This window comes from Carex rostrata, chromosome 25, assembly GCF_964058835.1.
Source record: "Carex rostrata chromosome 25, lpCarRost1.2, whole genome shotgun sequence".
NCBI lineage: Eukaryota > Viridiplantae > Streptophyta > Magnoliopsida > Poales > Cyperaceae > Carex > Carex rostrata.
In genome coordinates this window covers 7,455,452-7,474,757 of record NC_135942.1, presented here as the reverse complement: position 1 = coordinate 7,474,757, position 19,306 = coordinate 7,455,452, and the positions used below count along the sequence as shown (strand labels likewise).

The 19,306-nt window shown below is 37.9% G+C and overlaps 5 protein-coding genes and 1 long non-coding RNA gene across 9 annotated transcripts; 4 read left to right on the top strand and 2 right to left on the bottom strand.

Annotated features, from left to right (window-relative positions):
- The first annotated feature begins 2,590 nt into the window (after positions 1-2,590).
- On the top strand, positions 2,591-4,721 carry LOC144576281 (uncharacterized). Of its 4 annotated transcripts, none has more exons than XM_078326601.1 (4): positions 2,591-2,783; positions 3,171-3,339; positions 3,441-3,728; positions 3,825-4,721. In XM_078326601.1, exons 2-4 carry the CDS (start codon positions 3,193-3,195, stop codon positions 4,491-4,493), a joined length of 1,104 nt encoding a protein of 367 aa, XP_078182727.1. In that variant the 5' UTR covers positions 2,591-2,783; positions 3,171-3,192; the 3' UTR covers positions 4,494-4,721. The 4 variants fall into 4 exon arrangements, with proteins under 4 accessions (XP_078182727.1, XP_078182729.1, XP_078182728.1 ...); XM_078326603.1 differs by having other exon boundaries at positions 2,603-2,783; positions 3,171-3,333; XM_078326602.1 differs by having other exon boundaries at positions 2,644-2,783; positions 3,158-3,333.
- A 749-nt stretch (positions 4,722-5,470) lies between these two features.
- CLPP4 (CLP protease P4) lies at positions 5,471-7,748 on the bottom strand. The gene is made up of 2 exons (XM_078326598.1): positions 7,308-7,748; positions 5,471-6,141 (listed from the first exon to the last, which is right to left on the bottom strand). Exons 1-2 carry the CDS (start codon positions 7,673-7,675, stop codon positions 5,655-5,657), a joined length of 855 nt encoding a protein of 284 aa, XP_078182724.1. The 5' UTR covers positions 7,676-7,748; the 3' UTR covers positions 5,471-5,654.
- Positions 6,148-6,905, top strand: LOC144576280 (uncharacterized). Its single transcript, XR_013518624.1, has 2 exons — positions 6,148-6,459; positions 6,725-6,905. It is a non-coding gene; the product is annotated as an uncharacterized LOC144576280 (long non-coding RNA).
- A 189-nt stretch (positions 7,749-7,937) lies between the features above and the next one.
- LOC144576276 (small ribosomal subunit protein uS3x) lies at positions 7,938-10,101 on the top strand. The gene is made up of 6 exons (XM_078326596.1): positions 7,938-8,146; positions 8,235-8,382; positions 8,934-9,105; positions 9,392-9,446; positions 9,536-9,667; positions 9,777-10,101. The coding sequence occupies exons 1-6, from the start codon at positions 8,117-8,119 to the stop codon at positions 9,927-9,929; spliced, it is 690 nt and encodes a 229-aa protein (XP_078182722.1). The 5' UTR covers positions 7,938-8,116; the 3' UTR covers positions 9,930-10,101.
- A 4,205-nt stretch (positions 10,102-14,306) lies between these two features.
- Positions 14,307-16,214, bottom strand: LOC144576275 (Ankyrin repeat family protein). Its single transcript, XM_078326595.1, has 2 exons — positions 15,958-16,214; positions 14,307-15,183 (listed from the first exon to the last, which is right to left on the bottom strand). The coding sequence occupies exons 1-2, from the start codon at positions 16,143-16,145 to the stop codon at positions 14,580-14,582; spliced, it is 792 nt and encodes a 263-aa protein (XP_078182721.1). The 5' UTR covers positions 16,146-16,214; the 3' UTR covers positions 14,307-14,579.
- Positions 16,215-16,367: 153 nt separating this feature from the next.
- Positions 16,368-18,560, top strand: LOC144576277 (large ribosomal subunit protein eL13z-like). Its single transcript, XM_078326597.1, has 5 exons — positions 16,368-16,542; positions 16,934-17,053; positions 17,148-17,281; positions 17,662-17,820; positions 18,141-18,560. The coding sequence occupies exons 2-5, from the start codon at positions 16,945-16,947 to the stop codon at positions 18,360-18,362; spliced, it is 624 nt and encodes a 207-aa protein (XP_078182723.1). The 5' UTR covers positions 16,368-16,542; positions 16,934-16,944; the 3' UTR covers positions 18,363-18,560.
- Positions 18,561-19,306: the final 746 nt, after the last annotated feature.

The window sequence follows — 19,306 nt, the reverse complement described above, 5'->3', positions numbered from 1 at the left end:
AGAAAATCTAATACAATACAATGATTGGATCTTGGAAGTTAGATCTTCTGTCTGAGAATCTCGTGGTTTTCTTTATGAGCTGTATAAACTGTTACAATGTATTCAAGTTCATTTTAAAGTTGGGCCTAGCTGTGACCTCCTTTGTACAGTAATATGAAATATGGGCCATATTTTGGTGTTTTAAAAAAATGATATGGGCTCATTTTATTTTGATAAACATGTACTGCAAATTATTGGGCCAACTTCCTTTTTGGGCCGACTTTATTTTTAAAAAAACATAAAACTTTCATGTTTTCAGCCGACCATCTTTTTGGGCCAACTTCCTACGAAAAAAAAAATATATGCATGTATGATTGCATTGGAAGAAAACGTGTATTGTGTAGTAAATAACTGTGCATTATGTATTTATCAAGCATGCATCCTAAGTTGCATTAAAATAATAATAATAATTGGCTGTTGGGATGAGTTCACGAGAGAGTTATTCAAATCATAACCTAATTAGATACTTGTAACGAGAAAATTTATCATAAAAAAGATTGTGTTGAATCTTATAGAATACCATGTATAAATATTTAATTTCTATTTGAAGAAGTATTTTTTTTTATTATTCGAGCTGTTTTTGGAGCCGTTTAATTGTATAATATTTGCACACACACACATTCAAATTTTATCAATATTTATATCCGTGCTTGGGATAAGGTTTGTAAGAGCAAGTGTCAAGGGGGACTTGGGGTATTAGATCTTCATAGAATGAATACTTCTCTTTTGGCAAAATGGCTATTTCGATTTTATGATAATAAGGAAGTAGGCACTTGGAAAGATATCATTATTGAGAAATATTCTTATACAGGAGATAAAAGAGTGAAGTCTCCTTTATGGAATGATATTTTAAAATTACGTAGTATTGTGCAGGGAAATACTTCATGGCAGGTTGGGAATGGGGAATCAGTGCGGTTCTGGTTAGATAGATGGTGTGGTGAATCTTTGTTGTGTGTTGAATTTCCTAATTTATTTGACATTGCTTATGACAAGGATATATCTATAGCTGTTGCTTTTCATAATAGTAGATTAAATATTCAATTAGCTAGACAATTGACAGGTACTTACCTTACGGAATGGGTAGCCTTGGTTAGTTTATTAACTTCTGTTAGGTTAAGCCATATGGCAGATCAATTAGTATGGAGATGGACTCCACATGGTAACTTCATCGTAAATTCCCTTTACAAATTTTTAGAATCTGGTGGAATTAAGGATATAACCTACAATAGTATTTGGAATGCTAGAATACCTTTAAAAGTTAAAATTTTTTTACGGTTAGTTAGACAGAAGCGGGTTTTAACCAAAGATAGATTAAGTAAACGAGGTTGGACAGGTGATACTCAGTGTGTTTATTGTTCATACGAGGAAACAATTGATCATTTATTTGTGAATTGTCATTTTGCTAGATCAATTTGGAATTGGATTGCTCAATATAATAATTTCTATTTTGTGTATGATAATATAGAAGCTTTGTGGGAAATGGATTATTGCATTCCTTTGAAAGAACCAAATATTGTTGAAATTATTAGGGGTTCAGTTTTGTGGAGTCTATGGTTGGATCGAAACAGAATTATTTTTCAAGGAGGACAGGTACAAGCGGTACATGTTTTAGGGTCTAAAATCTTAACGATAGCTAGATTTTGGGTTTTAAATCAAAAAACAGATCTTTCTTGTAAATTGAATCTAATTTTCCCTTGTGATTTGAAGGATTTGATAGGGCCTACGGTGGCCATTTCCATGGGGGCGCCGCAGGGCTCAATCCGTATGCTTGGAATAGAGAGCAGTTCCAATGGTGATAAGGACTCGTTTAGTGAGGATTCTGATGGGTGTTGCAGCTCCTTACAATCTGTGGCAATTTCTTAAAATTCTAGGGTCTTTTATGCTTATTTTCTAGAATTGTCATATAGCTAGATAAGAAAACTGATTTTTGCTTTACATATGGATTGTCCTATTTTGATTTAGAGAATATAGTGGTATTGATCAATACCAGTAGATGAACTCTTGTATCTGATACTAGTTTATTGGTACCGATAAACACTGTATGAGGTTTTCATTTTATTGGAAATCGGTGGATATTTCCACTTCTTTCAAAAAAAAAAAATATCCGTGCGTGTGTGTGAAAACAATTAAAATGAATAGATTGAACGTGGAAAAGATAGGAACTATTAAATATGCAACCGAGGTCTAAATTTATCTAATATAAATTCATTAAATAAATACGTACAACTAGAGTAGAGAGTAGAGACGAGCCTAACCTTAATCAGAGTGGGCCTAACGAAAATAAAAAAATGCTTCCGTAAGTATTTATTTTTGTTAAAAAATAATTAAAGAAATTTGCTTTGTTTCCAAAATAATTGAAAAATATGTTTGACAATGAAATTATTCCCCCCCTCTAAATATATTGCAGCATGCGCAAAATGTTGCTACAAATCTGGAGTTAGGAAAAGTCAAAGATGCGGGGCAGCAATTATAGTAGAGTAGCTTCTAGAAGCAAGGCTGCAAACGAGCAGGAGCAGCTGAGCTGAAGCTCATCAAACCGGTGATAAGAGGTGAGGTTGCGTGTGGCAACCGGTACATCCGGTTGATGACTTGTGGTAGCAGAGAGCCAGAGACAGATACAGAGACAATTAAGAGGGAGAGAGAGTCGCAAGTCGAGACAATTACGATATCTCGTGCCTTCCACGCGATTCCTCCCCAATTTTTCTAACGAGCTTTCAATAATCACTGCTTCGCTTTGCAGAGAGGTACTTCATCTTCCCTCCCCAATCCTTCTTCTGTCTATTGCATGAATTGAGAGGATTTTGTCAGCTGGCTTTGCTTCTTCTATTTTTCATTTCTATTTGCTTTCCTCTTGTCTCTAGATCTACCTAACTTATGTTTTGGTTTTTTTCTATTTCATTTAAGAACTTCAATGGACTGGTCTCAAATTTACCCACTTAAATATTTGTTTTATCTCTTCAAATAACCAGCATTTATTTGCTCCTTTTGGTAAAATAAAAATAAACTACCTCCAGTTAGAATAATCCATCTAATTCTAATTCTATGTCAATCGAATTCCGCCTCACTCTAAATTACATTCAGATTCATACTTTCTAACGATGCTTAATTTCTCTCTCAGTGTATATTTACAGCGTTACTGAAAAGCCTGCCTGTATGGATTCAATCTTCAAGCTGCCTTTTGCCAGATGCTCAGATGATCCAGTTGTTCAGGAAGGAATTGAAAAGTGCCCCTTTCTGAGGAACATCAACGAGCCTACTGTATTTTCCTTCTCCTCTGCCAGCTTCCCTACTCCTGTTCCTGTAAGTTGTTTTACATCTAAAAACTTTTACTTAAGATCTGCCAATAGCCCAATGCCATATGAGGAGTTTTGACTGTTATTTTATTGCTCTAATTTCTAAAGGTTAGAGGTGCTCAGGGCCCAATATTTGAGGATGAACCTAATTTTGATGTGGCATTTAGGCTATTTCACGGTCAAAATGGTGTTGTGCCACTAGCAGGAAGAGCATTTCAGTTTGATGAGAGTCAGATAACTGAAACTAGTGAAACTGGTCCACAATTTGACCCCTTAGCTGCTAAAGCTGCTACAATCAGTCTCTCTGCATTCGGGCCTGCTGGACCTTTTGGATTCGATTCTTTCTCTAAGCATAAGCAAAACAAAAAGCCATCTAATTTTAAACTGGTTTCTCAGGTATGCTTGATTCCCTTTCCTACTAAACCAGTATGCAAATTTGCTGTTACATTTTGTATGCCTACCTTATCTGCTGTTAATTTTAATGATTTTCAGAATGGAGGTAAGAAGTCATCACACGAGTCACTGAGCAATGAGTGGCTTGAGACAGGTCAATGCCCTATTGCCAAGTCATATCGTGCTGTAAGTGGCGTGATCCCATTGGTCACCAAATTCATAACACCTCCGCCAGGTCTAAAACTCAAATGCCCCCAAGCAATTGTGGCAGCACGAGCAGCTCTTTCGCGCACTCAGCTTGTAAAAAACCTTCGGCCTCAGCCCTTGCCTGCCAAAATGCTGGCAATTGCACTACTTGGCATGGCAGCAAATATTCCACTTGGTGTCTGGAGAGAACACACAGCCAAATTCTCGCTACAGTGGTTTGCTGCAATACATGCGGCCGTACCATTTATTGCCATGTTAAGGAAGTCTGTTCTGATGCCGAAGACAGCTATGGCGTTTACTCTGGCCGCGTCAATTTTGGGGCAGACGATCGGGTCAAGAGCTGAGAGGATTCGTCTAAAGGCATTGGAAGCACCGAATGCCAATGCCGTGACGGTTGAAACTGTGGTGGTGAAAAATGATGGAGGCAATGAACTGGATTTGGGGATTGGTGCAAATGGGTTGAAAATGCCGAATAATTTGGGGAATTGTGGGAATGTGAAGGTTTGGGAGGTGATTCCAGCGAAGATTAAGGGCTCCACTGGGACGAGTATGTGTTGCTAATGATTTATTGTGTAGTTTATTGTGTAGTTTATTTTGGTTATCTATCTTGTGGTTTGGGATACTGATATTCATGGTTTTCATTCTTGTTTGTGTCCAAGTAAATTGGAACTGGGACGGATTTGTGGCTAAGTAACAATCTGAACTGACTTCAAAATAAAGGGTAATTATGATGTTTTATTACTTATTTGAGTAAATAAATTATAATATGCGTTTGAAACAATAAACAAACTTCTTTTGTTAGTCTGGTATGTGTTGATTTACTGCATGACTTGGAACTACAATCTATGAATTATATGGGTGGTTGGGTTTGTTGGCTGGGCAATTAGGAAAAGTAGTTGGCTGGGTCAAGAAAATTCAAATCACGTGGTCTATCATAGAGTTTCTTTGCAGCCAGCTATGAAACGCAGGAAGAGAATTTTTAGTGGGTGGTTGCATTTACTTTTATGAGTTTGACTTTTTCATTATTTTAGTTGATTTGTGTTTACATTTGGCTCAGGAAGCTGTCCTTATTCATTGCAATTCATAATTCATGCAAGTGGGAGTCTGGTAGCACCATATAAAAGGCGCATGCATTATCTACCTTTTAGACAGCGAGAAGAGAAGAGCACCACCCCTTTGTTAATTTTATTCCAATCTCACCACTAATTAATTCTTAATCTTATCTGACGAACAAGGCGGCTTAGGTTGTGCACAAATCATGAATACATACATGGTCATTCACATCCATTTCTTATCACCAAACCGAGTCACTCTGCACCGCTTGCATGCATGCTTAACACAGTGGAAAAGCCCCCTGGCTAAATATCTCGTCCATTCTAAATGTAATGAAAACTGCATTATATTACAGCGTCAGCGTGACAAGGTCAAGATTGACCATATCAGCTATATTAGAGAGTTATGATAAGCTGGTAATGAAAAAAAACAAAAGCATTTTTATAATAAAATCATTTATTCAGAGAAGAGCTACCGATCAATTAAAAGAAATATTTCATTTTTCCTCTACCGAGCATACTCGTTGCTTAACCTGTGCTCCAATTAAGAGTACCGGAAAACAAACTTTGAAAAATAATAATCTAGCTACTACACTAACTTATCAGAACTTCTCCAACAAACAATTAAAAAACAAAGAAGAATAACAAAATCCAAGCAACCTCAGACAAACTAATAAATTTCGTCATCAGGTATCTCCGGCCTTAAGTACTTTGATGGATTCTTTTTAAAATCAACATAATCCGGCACCTTTGGGTTCACCCGCCCCTTTATCGGCTGAATGGGAATCATCTTATCCTCGTCAATAATTCCATCTATGATCCCATATGCCACTGCCTCAGCCGGTCCCATGTAAAAGTCTGTGTCAATATCCTTTTTCACCTGGCTAACAGGTCGACCTGTGAAACCTGAAATGATGCGCATGATGTTGTTCTTGTTGTGGATGAGCTCGAGTGTATGGAACTCAACATTCCTGACCGCGCCACTGGCATTTCCAGTTGGCTGGTGGAGCATTATACGGGCATTTGGCAAAGCGAACCTCTTGCCACGCGTGCCTGCCCCAAGGATTAGGGCCGCATTGGATGTAGCAGCGCCAACTGCTATGGTGGAGACATCAGATTTCACCATTTGGACGACATCAAGTATTGCCATGGTGGCACTGCAAATAGATAGAGCAAGAGAAGTTATATTTTGAATGAAATTTACTTGGTTACATTATTCACATCATAATATTGAACAGAATTGGCACTAACAAATTCAGTTGGAAAAACTGTATTCACACGGAATTGGAAAAACTGTATTCACGGGGTTTATTAATACCTGAGTGATGGAAAAGAAGTGCCAATATGACAACAGGTTCCAACGAAAGAATTGATATAAGTTGCTAACATTCAATGTATTCAAAATCATCAAAGTCTTGATCAGCTCAAAGTTTAATGAAAAATGTGAAGTCAAAGAAGGCTTGCAGTAGAAGAAGGTTAACAGCAATTTTCTTGTCTAAATAAATTATGGTAATGCAGCCAAAGCCAGTTAAAGATAATGGAATATACTGCTGTAACTACAACGTAATAATTAGCCCCATCTCAAGCTTCATCAATTCGTTTGAGACGCAATTTTTTTGTTAACTAATTAATGACCCAAAATAAGTTTGATTGAAGCTAGAGCCCTGATCAATATCGAATTTAGGTTTGCATCCTGAACATCCATTAATTTTTTCATATTACAACTTCCTTTCTTTACAGATATATTATAGTAACTAAATCAGTGTTGAGATGGGGGGAGAAGGTTGACAAACATGAGAAGAAATATAATCTTAACGTACCGAAAGGCGCATTGGTACAGGACCTGATTAGCAAGATTACCACTTACAAAGCTGGGACAGTACATTCAATACCAGAAGAATTCTAATAGAAGACTAATCTGGCAGGTAGGCTTCCATGACATGATGCAAAAGAACTTTAAAACTGTCATAAAGTAACTTCAATGTAACAGCCCAGCTTGCTAAAGAAAAACATCTTTTGAAACAGACATATTTCATATTACAGTTTTAACAGATCTTAACAATAAAAAATAATATAACAGTAGTAGGAAGCACTTACAATTTCTGTTACTGCTATCTTTATAAACCTATTTAATTATTTATCGACAGTTATGGGCCATTTCCTCATAGCTTCATGCAACAACTTTTTTCGAGCAGGAGTTAAATAAATCATGAATCTCTTCAACACTAATGCTACAATATATGGTTAGAACAAAAAAAAAAAAAAAAAAAAAAAAAAAAAAAAACAATACACACATTAGAGGAGCTATGTATATGGACATTACCTTAGGGAACCACCGGAGGAGTTGATATAGAGGCGAATATCCTTGCTGTGGTCCTGTGCATCCAGTAATATCAGCTGAGTCAGCACCACATCAGCCATAAATTCCGTTATCTCGCCACCTAAGAAAACTATTCTCTCTCCCATTAACATTTCCTGGGGATCGGACCGACCTTCCATCCCCGCATGGACAGGCGCCTCCAGTGCTGAGAGAAACGGAGAGAAGAACTCCGAAGAGGAAGAGAGAGCTTGGATGCGATAAGAGGTGCGCTTCGAAGCCGCGAAGAGGGGTCGAGGTTTAAGGTTTCTGCGGTGGTGAGAGGAGCTGAGAAAAGAGGGTTTAATGGGGGTAGAGACGGAGAGGGAGGCCATGGCGTGAACTGGGAAACGACACTGGGAGAAGAGGTTTTGTCGATGGATAACACTTCAGTCGGAGCGGAGAAGAGGGCTTTAAACTCCGAAGCAATTCGGTCCGATAAGAAATGAAAATTTGAGCCTTTAACTCACCTAAGGCCCAACATGAGTCTGGGCTTTTAGTTTTATATTGTTATCTGTAGGCCCAATTATATAACTCACCTATTCTGGCCCGACCTTATTAGCATTTATCTTATTTTTTTTGCCAGGCGCTAAACTTAGGAGCCCACGTATCGTCAGTGCCCTAGTTAGTGGCGTCTATAAATTAGTCCAAACCCAACGATTTCTCGCTCTTCATCGCGCGCCTCCTCTATTCTATCTAGGGTTTTCGTGAATCCCCGCCGCGCCAGCGCTCTAAAGGTTTACCAGCGAACGCCGGCCCATCTCAGATCTACAATCATGGCAGCTCAGATGAGTAAGAAGAAGAAGGTTAGATTCTCAAATCCGCATCCGAACCTCAGATTCGATTCCAGTATGTATTGAGTGTTTGTTTATGATGGCTTTGATTTTTCTGTAGTTCGTTGCGGATGGAGTGTTCTTTGCTGAGCTTAACGAGGTCCTAACAAGGGAGCTCGCAGAGGATGGATACTCCGGTGTGGAGGTCAGAGTTACTCCGATGCGCACAGAGATCATCATTCGTGCCACCAGGACTCAGAATGTTCTCGGTATAATTTTTAACTCGTTTATTTGTTTATACTTGTGGAGACCTTTTAGAATTAAATTAGTTGGATTTGATCCCTAAATTGTGGATTACAGAATATGAAGTTATTATAACACCCTTCTATTAGTTGGGTAATACGTTTTGCAAGTCTACCATGCTTTGAATTGCCAATTAATGTAGAATTGGGTTACCGATTGATGTGGAATTGAGTTGCCATTTGATGTAGAATTGAATTGCCAATTGATGTAGAATATGTATTAACTAGTTAGCGCTGGTGTACTGTCTTCAGTTATGTGTTTTTAAATAAATTGTACTTGTAAGTGCTCCTCATGGGTAATTACCTGTATGTTCTTGGACTTCAAATTTTTTAATTTGAAGTGCTTGAAAAATTGTGTTGGCACATATGTTGATTAACAACTCTAGAAACATCTCATCTTGCTAATGCAACTTCGTTGGAACTCTTTTATTGTTTCTGATGATAATGGGCTATGAAATTATGTGGTTGTGTTTGGAATATGCTGGTGTTGATTAAGTACTCGGTATCTGATGGTGTAGGTGAGAAAGGAAGGAGGATCAGGGAGCTGACATCAGTTATCCAGAAGAGGTTCAAGTTCCCAGAAAATGGTGTTGAGCTCTATGCAGAGAAAGTGAACAACAGGGGTCTCTGTGCTATTGCTCAGGCTGAGTCCCTTCGCTACAAGCTCCTCGGTGGTCTCGCTGTCAGGAGGTACATCTTTTCTCCTTTCTAGGTCATCATTAATTCATTTTTTTATTGAGATTCTTGTAACAAATCAAACCCAAAATACTTGAGAGATGCAATTGTAGTGTGAATAGCCTTTTTGAAATACTGACTTCAAGCATTTACTTTCAACTTCATGCCAAATTCTTTATAATTTCCTTGATGTTTTCCAGTATATACTTTTCTTGATCAGTTGAATGATTCAAGATTATTAATAAATTTTGTTCGGAGAATTGGTTTCTGATCTAACTAATTGTTGTACATCTTCCCCCAGGGCTTGCTATGGTGTGCTTCGCTTCGTCATGGAGAGTGGGGCTAAGGGTTGTGAGGTTTGTCCTTGAACCAACTCAAAATTGTTTCATGACATGAAATGGTCAATTATACACCTATGGTCTTACAATTGTATTTGCTATTTTAGGTTATCGTAAGTGGAAAGTTGAGGGCACAGCGTGCCAAGTCCATGAAGTTCAAGGACGGTTATATGATCTCCTCAGGTCAGCCTGTGAACGAGTACATTGACTCAGCTGTCAGGCATGTTCTTCTTAGGCAGGTATGTTGCTTGTATTCTAAGCATTTCCTGATTCTAATTACGATGATGCCCCAAGGAGTGCATCATAACAAAGGTAAATACTGAAACTGTATTATATCAAACAATGCAGGGTGTGCTAGGTATCAAGGTTAAGATCATGCTCGACTGGGACCCCAAGGGGAAGCAAGGCCCGAAGACACCTCTTCCTGACCTGGTCACCATCCATGCTCCCAAGGATGAAGATGAGTATGCCAGGCCAGCTATCATGGGGACCGAAATCTAAATTTTCCTGTAGTGGATGTTATATGTACCTCTCTAAAAGGACATAATATTTTGTTTCAATGGCCAAGTTCTAGGTTTTTCGGAATTGAGTTATTTTATTTAGCTTTTTTGGACAGATTCTGCGATGTAGAACTTCACTTTTATTGGGTGATTTTCAACTTTTTTGATGCTGTCGAGTTTTTGCTTTGTTACCATGTAATTTCAACGTTTCTTGAGAAATTTTGTTTGCTGAATCATGATATTGATACGCAAATAATATGGCCAATATATACCACGTTTTGGTGCACGTTTTCTTGACAGTAAACTGCCTGCTGCGATGGAACCCGTCCCCTGGGAATTCAGTGTAGACAAACTTCCGATTCTTCTCGTTCAACAAGACTTGTAGTAATAATACGAAAGAAAACATTTATGCAAAGTTAGGATAAAGCTTTACAGCTTGACAAATCTTAGTAGTTAAAGCTTAAGAACAGGTCCCAACTGATGAAAAATGACGACAAATCTGATCAGAAACCAGTTATCATGATTCAGTATCAATTTAATACATCAAGTTTCATAACAAAAAAGGTAGAACTCTCTGCAGCCGACAAATGCCAAAATGTTGTATTTTTACACTTCCAGAAATCATAAAATCAAGCCCTTATTGTCATGGGACCGGCAGTGCCCCATTAGCTGTGGAGGCAAACCTCCATGCTTGTTGGGTAGACATTCCAAAATCTTTTCCTTTAAACCAGCATACCTGTGCAATACAAAACCTTTTGGAAAATCACGCTATCCCTTTATAGCCAAACGCACCCTCAAAGAATAGCATTACATGAATTTGTACATCCATGCATTTATAATGATCCAAGCAGTACCGGATGCTTATAAGATCTTCCTCAGATGAGCAATATGATCTACATCTGAGTGATAAACAAGACAAGCCAGAAAGAGGTCCTTTCAGACTACAATTTAGCAAAGATGGTCAATGCTAGCTCTCACACTTCTGTTCGGATGCTCGGGTTTAAAACGGGATGGGATTTGATGGGAATGAGAACTCACTTTTAAAAAGGTGAAAACCCACGGGTATGGGTATGCATATGATTAATTATGGGAATGTATTAAATTGAGTGTTCGGTTGTACCGTGGAATTAGTTATGGGAAATTATATTTTTCTTTCTAAAATATTTGAAAAGCAAAAAAATAAAAAATAGTGGTACGCACTATGCATCCAATGCACACACTCTCCAGCTAGAACTAGTGCTATTAAAGCCATAAAATAAAATAAAAACAAAACAAAATTGAAAATTTAAATTGAAGACATCAGCAGTGTTTATATCATAAATTCATCTCCATTATGCATCTGGATGCAACAATCTTTGGGACTATTGCTCTTAGCGCATGTAAAATTGCATTTTTATTTGAATAACGATTTCTGACAAGAAAAATCTACAAAATTACATATTGGTACCCTATCTTTCTAAAAATCATAGAATGCTTAAAGTTCAATGACTTGATTTCATCTTTGCATATTAACTGAAGAAGTAGCTTCTACTGACTTGATTTCAAGTACTTAAGATCAGTGATAGAACCCCGGTGATCCATACAAACAAATCAAAATATAGATCATCCCCTTTACATTCAAATTCAAGTTCAACTGGTAAACACAGCACTATCAACCTACATACTTTCTTTATCACATACATCTATTTCCAAAATGAACAATTATGTTCCCAAAATATAACATCCATTCTTTACCACTACTATTTCCAAAATATGACATCCATCCTAAGTAAATACCAATATTTCCAAAATAACATATAGCTAACCTTACTAATTGGACTTCCACAACTCAATTATCCTTTTGATCCAGTCCGACCGACGTTCTTCACTTACAGATAGGAATGCCTCACGGGTCTCAGCCTTCTTAATGAACATATCACTTGCATTAACAAAGTCAAGCATGTCAAAATCCGGCAATTGTTCGTATGCCTCCATTGCAGCAGCAACTGAAAACTTGTCATTAAACTCAACAAGCAATTCAACTAGGAATGCCTTTTGCAACTCATTCCATGCAGCCCTATTGAGAGACTCATTCCTGTTACCTACTTATCATACAAGAAAATGAGGATAAGAGATTGCAATATAAGATCATCTATTCCAAGATTTATAGTCGATTGCAATAAAATATCATCTACATATCATACAGAAAATTCCATGTAAATAATTCTAGGATGCTTGACGACTCCATAAAATAAATATATAAATTACATGTTGGTCCCTGCCATTTGAAGAACACAACCAGCAAGGAAATAGGCAACACAGCCAGTATAAAAAATGTGTAAATAAATAAAAATGACAAACCAGTATGCTAAACCAGTCCTTGTACCAGTGTAAAAACCAGTATACTATTTACCAGTCTGCCCCTACTTTGAAGCATCTGTTAGGCATAGTTGCGAAACTTCAAAAATTCTTAAACTTGTTAGGCATTTAGATTGAACTTTCTTCTTTATGTTAATAAAAAGAATGAAAAATTTGGTTTATTAGTTTGCCCAGAATTTAATTTTGAAATTTGACAATAAAAAACATTATAAATAATGCAACCTTGTATAAACCTCAAAACCACAAGAAAAAAATATTATAGTACTAATATCCTATTGACTGGTTAAGCACAAATCTCTCAAACCAGAACATAATTAGATTACGAACTACAGGTGCAGAACTAACCCGAAAAATTAGACAACATAATTATGTGAAACCACTAGACCAAAATAAATCAATAAAAGCATTTAGCTGTAAACAAGGAACAAAAGGAACTATGGAGCAAACCCTACTCAGCCAATTTGCCTAAAGAATTTTTTTTTTTTTGATATTGCCTTCTTTTTTTAAATTCTGACTCACTAATGTAATTTACTCTCACGATGAAAGCATCTATTATGAGGTCCTACTAATTTAAAGCAATGACAAATTGAAGCTTAAATTGAAGAAAAAACAAGGCAAAATAATCTAATCAATGAAGAAGCTCAAGCAGCTAGAGTTAACGATAGATGAAATAAATGTACATTTCTACTTCATTTCTATTTTAAAACAAAACTAAGAACAAAATCAGTCCCTTTACCCAATGTCATTTTATTTCTGAAGTTATATTTAAACCAATATGCTGTTCAGGTATTGAGATTAATAATAAAGATATATGAAATTAATTTAATTACAGAGGCACAGCTGAGCTGGTACAGGTGTGTTGGCTAGAGGTTAATGGATCGTACAGTCTGAAATCATTGAATCAAAACACCGACCACGCATTACAGTTTATACTGAAACTGAATCCAGATGCATTACGGTGGAATGAGAACCCAATTTACATCATGACGAAGATTGGTAAAAATGGGAAGCCAAATTGGACGAGTGTAAATCTCAGCCAGAATAGTTACGGAGTAACTTTCTTGGCACCGAATGATAAAAAAATAGAAAGTGTGGACTGGTAATAGACGAAGTCGTCATTTCCGTTTGTTAGGTCTCAAGCAGTAGGGTTAATGATAGATGAAATAAATGAATATTTCTACCTTCTCCAGTCATGATCGAAGAAAAATCAATGCTAGCAACTCTCCCTGTTGAGTTTCTTGCACATCCGCTTCTTTATACTCCACTCCCGCTCTCGCTCGACTTTCCCGCGCACAATTTGTTTTCCCGCGAAACTGAGATTGAGAAAAAGCGGTCCAGTAAAGGAAAATAGTCACAGGCAGCGTGCGATTTGGGAAAATGAAAATTTGGTCGGACTCAATTTTCGTTTTCCCACCAATTTACATTGCTTGGGGAAAATTATGGGAAGAAGGGAAGGAACGTTTTGGGAAGAAACCAAGTATCCGAACGGGTCTGGGATTTAGAAAGGAAATTACAGTGGAACCCATCAATTCCCGTTTTAAACCCGAGCATCCGAACAGGCCCTTATTCTCTCCTCTGCAGCTTATTGACCGCATTATCCTTTGTTAAAAAATCCTCTTAGAGTCCAAAACGAGGCCTTGAATTTCAATGGAATTATTGTAGCCCACAGACCACAGTATTTAAAAGTAATTATTTTAGGCCACTCATAAAGGGGACCTAACATTAAATTTTCCATCACTTCCTCATTGCCGGTATACCAAGTCAGATTGATCTTTCAGTAGATTAGAGGTGAGATTGGATTAAAATTCTCCATCTAAATGAAAAGGTGAGAGATGTAGAACTAAGCAGGGTTCACATGCGGGATGGAACTGAGATGGAAATAAAGCTCATGCAATTAGTGGTTTAGAGGGAGATATTTACAGCACCTACAAAAACTTTGTGGGGTGTGTGTGTGTAAAAGGCTCATCTAAAACAAAAAAAGGAGGTCAGGCTGTCAGAATCATTTTAGTCTCTCCTCAAATAACAAAACTAGTAATGACATTCATTGTGAATTATCATTGTCATTCTCAGCAACCTCACTCTGCAATAGAAAAACGACAACAAAGAATGCAAAGGTTTTCAACCTGGTTTTACCATGCCATAAACTAAGGGTTCCTACAAGAAAACAAGAAAACAAGAAAACAAGAAAACAACAAAACATGGCAATCTAATTTAGATAGTCAAATGACAGCAGTACATATTTTGATCTCTTTCAACCCCTTCAGGACTAAAATCTTTTCCTCAGACTAATTCTTTACTTTTCCTCTTCCTCTTCATCTTTTACATCATCTTCGCTAATAAGGTGCTGAAGAGAAATCTTTGGCCTCTTTTGCACCGGGATACTCGATTCTGAGGCCTCTCCCCCTTTTCTCTTCCCACTTTCTTCTATTTCTCCTTCTTCCTTCTCTTTCTCTTTCTCATCTAAAGAACTCTCGCTCTTGCCGACATTGTCATTGTTACATGACTTTGAAATCAAACCAGATTTAGACTCATTTTCATTTCTCAACTGTTCGCACTCTTTGAGAAGATCACACACTTCATCACTCTCTGCAAGATGCGTAGGTGTCTGGCCTCCTTTGTTTTTTGCTTTGAGATCTGCTCCCTTGCGGATTAGATACTTGATCAGCTCTAAGTGGGATCCTTGTACGGCAAAATGGAGAGGGGTCATGCCTTTCCTGGTTGCTGCTTTGACTGAGGCACCGGATGAGTGGAGCACACGGACCACATCCAGATGGCCTTTCTGACAAGCGAAATGGATGGCTCCAGTGTCATCAACCGCAGCAGCGCCAACGTCAGCCTTGTTATTGCATAGGTATTGCACCACCTCGGTTTGTCCAGCCCATGCAGCCAAATGGAGTCTGAATTTGAAAAGCAGCTATGTCAAGGAATGAGTACTGTCATATCATTTAGATACCAATACTAGTATCTCTAAATCAGTTCATTGTATTATTTTCTAATATTCTGTTAGCTACATTTAAACTTGTCCTGTGATCATTACCATTTGAAAAATAAAATTGGGCCATATTGAGGCACTGAATGTCAAGTATTGATTTCAAGGGATGGCGAAGACACCCAACAAGGACCGGAGAATCCTGTGCCATACTGGTACTAACCAGTACCAGCAAGGCTAAGGTAAAAAGGTCAAACCACTACCTTGAGTATGACATTTGTTGGAGGTCTCATAACCTTTTCACTTTAGTCCCAAATAGATGGTTAAGTGTACAGGGTACGTACAAACAGTCTGATTATCCTAGATTGCTAAGTGTAATATGCTTCAACTATGTTGTTATATTTTTCTTGATAACACAATGGTTATTAAATTATTTAATAACATTTAAATAGATGTGTGATCAACCAAACATTTCTTGTACAAACAAAAACTCAATCCGCACATACACAAGCTCCAGAAAAATCTAAAAGATTTATCTTAATTATGCTTCTGTGAATATGAAATTACACCACGGCTATTAAGGTTCTAATTCAGCGCAAAGAGCTTCTCCAATTAAGCGTAACACTTTAAACAAATTCACTGTTTTAAAACTAAGTCCTATTAGGTAAAACTGGAAAGAGAAAACACAAAAAGAAAAAGAAAAAGAAAAAGAAAAAGAAAAAGTGAAAGGGGAACTGGATACGGGGTGCGGGAGTGGCGGTCTCTAGTGTTAACGGCGAGGGGATTTGAGTTGCAGATGCTCTCTACTTTTTGCAAATCTCCAGCTCGTGCTGCTCCGTGCAAGTCTGGCTCGTTACTTCTCTGTTGGCCCTCAATATTGCCTCCTCTTCCTCCCCGTCCTCCACCACCGCCGCCTCGTGGTTTCCCCATCTCTTTCTTTACTACCGTCGAGGCGTTCCTGGCTTCCTGCAACAGAGAATCCGAGAAGGAGAAGGAAAAGGAGAAGGAGAGAAGTTTGAAGTTTCAGAGGGCTGAATCGTGTTCAGAGTGAAAGCTGAAATGAGTATTGGGCCAATAACAGGTTATGGGCCGATAATACTTTAGCCCGTTATCATGTGTATTGACAATAAGACATAAAGGCGATTCATTAGTTTGCGGGCCGGATCCATTGGACTCTTTACAAGAAATGGATCCATAAACTCCCAGATTCTAATCCGCGCTGCATAACCCTAGTACGTGTTATATATATTTAGGGTTTAGCACTCTCTTTCTTTCCTCCTGACGGCGCCGAAACCTACACCTGAGCCCTTCTCTTCCCGGCGTTCAAGTATGTTTCCATTGCTAGATCTTTACATTTTATTGAACTTTGGATGAATCCTGTCTCGTTGTTTTGGGAAGATTCTCTCCTCGTGTTCGTATTGTTGTTATTTTAACGATTTTATTGTGTTTGTCTAGAATTATAAGCATATGTGTGGTTTTTTCTAGATTAGTTCACGTCATATTTAGAGCCCGATTGTTATGTTTGATTTAGGCTAAATAGTTGCATAGTTCAATTCATATAATTCAATTTGGTACATCTGAGGTTCGACCTACCTATGTTTGTTAAATCAGTAAGCAACACCTGCTTGAAACCATTTGGATTTGTCTAGGAACCTAATTTCAGAGTTGGATTGATAACTGTATTCACTGTTGAACTAATAAGATTGTGATTCATGCAGGGTAAGTAAACATGGTGAAGCATAACAATGTGATTCCCAATGGTCACTTCAAGAAGCATTGGCAAAACTATGTCCGCACCTGGTTCAACCAGCCAGCTCGCAAGACCAGGAGACGCATTGGTATGCATTTTCACATTCCTTTTGTATCAGCTGGATTGTGTTATCTGATTGATTCTATGTTTTATTTAAATTATGTTTGTTTAACTAAACACAGCTAGACAGAAGAAGGCAGTGCAGATCTTCCCACGTCCAACTGCCGGCAATCTTCGCCCAATTGTGCAGTGTCAGACTCTCAAGTACAACATGAAGTCGCGTGCTGGGAGGGGTTTCTCTCTTGAGGAGCTCAAGGTATAATGTTTAAACTTACCTAAAGGATGTAGCTTGCAGCTCTTTTGGTTGAGCTTAGTAGTTCTTGCTTGATTGGTGCTTAGTTTTCCCAAGCAAATGCTAACGGTTTGTTGGCCTAGACCTGTCTAGTTCACTCAAGGTTCCTGTGGAGTTATCAAAGCTATTCAGTTTATTTCTGTCTACCACAGTTTGTATCTCTATTGCTTTTCAATATTATAATAATGGATACTATTTTTCTACAATTGTCTTGTATAGGAAGTTTACTGTTATCAACCTAGTGATCCCATTAAAATGTATTGTGAAACCAACAATGTAGCTCATTTCTTTTGATGAATTGCAAGTAGATGTAATTTTTCATTACATGAAACCAACAATGTTAGGCTGCTGGAATATCTAAGAAGGCGGCACGAACAATTGGCATAGCAGTGGACCACCGCAGGAAGAACCGTTCTCTGGAGGGCCTCCAGGCTAATGTTCAGCGCCTCAAGACCTACAATGCTAAAACTGTTATCTACCCAAGGAAGAACCGCAAGTTCAAGGTATACTCCTAATTTTGTATCAGAATTTTGTTTTGGACTAATAATACAAGTTATTTGTTATGGGTGTTTTGCATGATCCCTGCCATGCTTTTGGTGACCTGAGACAACATTATTCTGAAAGGACAAATATAGGTCGGCTTGATGATATATTCATCAGCTGGCAAGGGTACTTTTTTTGGGTATTAGTACCTGGTTATGGTTATCCCCCATCTCATATTGTTTTGTTTTTTAGTTGCTAAGAGGTTTCTGTAGATGCTTTCTTTCATCTGTAATTTTAGACTTTTAGATCATTGTTAATTTTTTGTGTTGGTTTTGTTTAGGCTGGTGATTCGACACCTGAGGAGCTGGCAACAGCGACCCAGGTGACGGGAGAGTACATGCCGATTGTACCTGAGAAGCGCACTGTTGAGTTGGTCAAGGTGACTGATGAGATGAAGTCTTTCAAGGCTTATGGCAAGCTTCGTGTGGAGAGGATGAACCAACGCCAGATTGGTGCCCGCATCAAGAAGGCTGCAGAGGCCGAGAAGGATGAGAAGAAGTGATCTTTTCACTGACTTCAATTTCTTGTGGTGTTTTAGGTTGTCCTCGGTTATTATCTTGGGTACTTGTTATATGTATGTTGCTGTCAAGGACATCAAATTTTGCTATATGTAGAGCACCATGTGCTACTTTAGTTAAGCGTTTGTTCTGTTGTGAACTTGTGATCAATTTTTTTCTTTTTCAAACTATGTTTTTTATCATGATTTGTGTATGTCTAATGCGCTTTGGAAGAAATAGAATGCAGATTTTTTAATGATCCCTCTCTAAGCATAAACATCCACCGGATTCTACCAATTGGGTGATGGATATAAACCTAATCTTATCTATAATTTTCAAAGATAACTAAGAATAATTTATAAAATCTAAAAACTAGGAAGTATTTTACTCAAATGAAGCAAAAACAATCTCACTAGTCAGTAGTCACACATATCCATACCGATGAAAAAACAATTTGATTAGTGTAGAAGGAACCATTAGTTGCAACGAAGGGAATTGAAGATACATGAGCACAAGTGAAGTGAAGTGAAGTGAAGTGAAGTGAAGTGAAGTGAGCGGAAGGAGCAGTGTAACGAAAATATTATACATCCACCTCCCCAAATCATCTTTCCTTTGAAAGAAGACTAAGGAAAAATTTCACACCGAAAATCAGTACTTGTTACTTGAAGAAGCCTACGGGCGTTTCTCCTGGAAAAAAGAAAAAAAACTAGAAAAAAAGAAATAAGTACTTAAGGCACTACCTCTTGCAAAAACAATTTCAAATAGAACTGGAAGGATTTCCCCTACCTGTGCTTGTCACGAGGAGGATGGCATGCCGCATGCATGTGGCTTTCAGATGCCAGTTTGTGAGATCATGGACATATTGGATTATATCCGAAACCCCTCTCAGGACTGACGAGGTACCAGACACAATCACTGATATCTTTCTCACACTCCGAAGGTGCCTATC

Bases quoted from the DNA above. Each gene is read 5' to 3' on its own strand.
- LOC144576281 (XM_078326601.1), top strand. From the start codon at position 3,193: ATGGATTCAATCTTCAAGCTGCCTTTTGCCAGATGCTCAGATGATCCA. The intron at 3,340-3,440 runs GTAAGTTGTTTT...TAATTTCTAAAG, and splicing joins GCTTCCCTACTCCTGTTCCT to GTTAGAGGTGCTCAGGGCCC. The intron at 3,729-3,824 runs GTATGCTTGATT...AATGATTTTCAG, and splicing joins ATTTTAAACTGGTTTCTCAG to AATGGAGGTAAGAAGTCATC.
- CLPP4 (XM_078326598.1), bottom strand. From the start codon at position 7,675: ATGGCCTCCCTCTCCGTCTCTACCCCCATTAAACCCTCTTTTCTCAGC. The intron at 6,142-7,307 runs GTAATGTCCATA...ATCTATTTGCAG, and splicing joins TCCTCCGGTGGTTCCCTAAG to TGCCACCATGGCAATACTTG.
- LOC144576276 (XM_078326596.1), top strand. From the start codon at position 8,117: ATGGCAGCTCAGATGAGTAAGAAGAAGAAG. The intron at 9,106-9,391 runs GTACATCTTTTC...ATCTTCCCCCAG, and splicing joins GGTGGTCTCGCTGTCAGGAG to GGCTTGCTATGGTGTGCTTC. The intron at 9,668-9,776 runs GTATGTTGCTTG...CAAACAATGCAG, and splicing joins GGCATGTTCTTCTTAGGCAG to GGTGTGCTAGGTATCAAGGT.
- LOC144576275 (XM_078326595.1), bottom strand. From the start codon at position 16,145: ATGGGGAAACCACGAGGCGGCGGTGGTGGAGGACGGGGAGGAAGAGGA. The intron at 15,184-15,957 runs GTATCCAGTTCC...TTTCAAATTCAG, and splicing joins GACCGCCACTCCCGCACCCC to ACTCCATTTGGCTGCATGGG.
- LOC144576277 (XM_078326597.1), top strand. From the start codon at position 16,945: ATGGTGAAGCATAACAATGTGATTCCCAATGGTCACTTCAAGAAGCAT. The intron at 17,282-17,661 runs GTATAATGTTTA...CAACAATGTTAG, and splicing joins TCTCTCTTGAGGAGCTCAAG to GCTGCTGGAATATCTAAGAA. The intron at 17,821-18,140 runs GTATACTCCTAA...GGTTTTGTTTAG, and splicing joins GGAAGAACCGCAAGTTCAAG to GCTGGTGATTCGACACCTGA.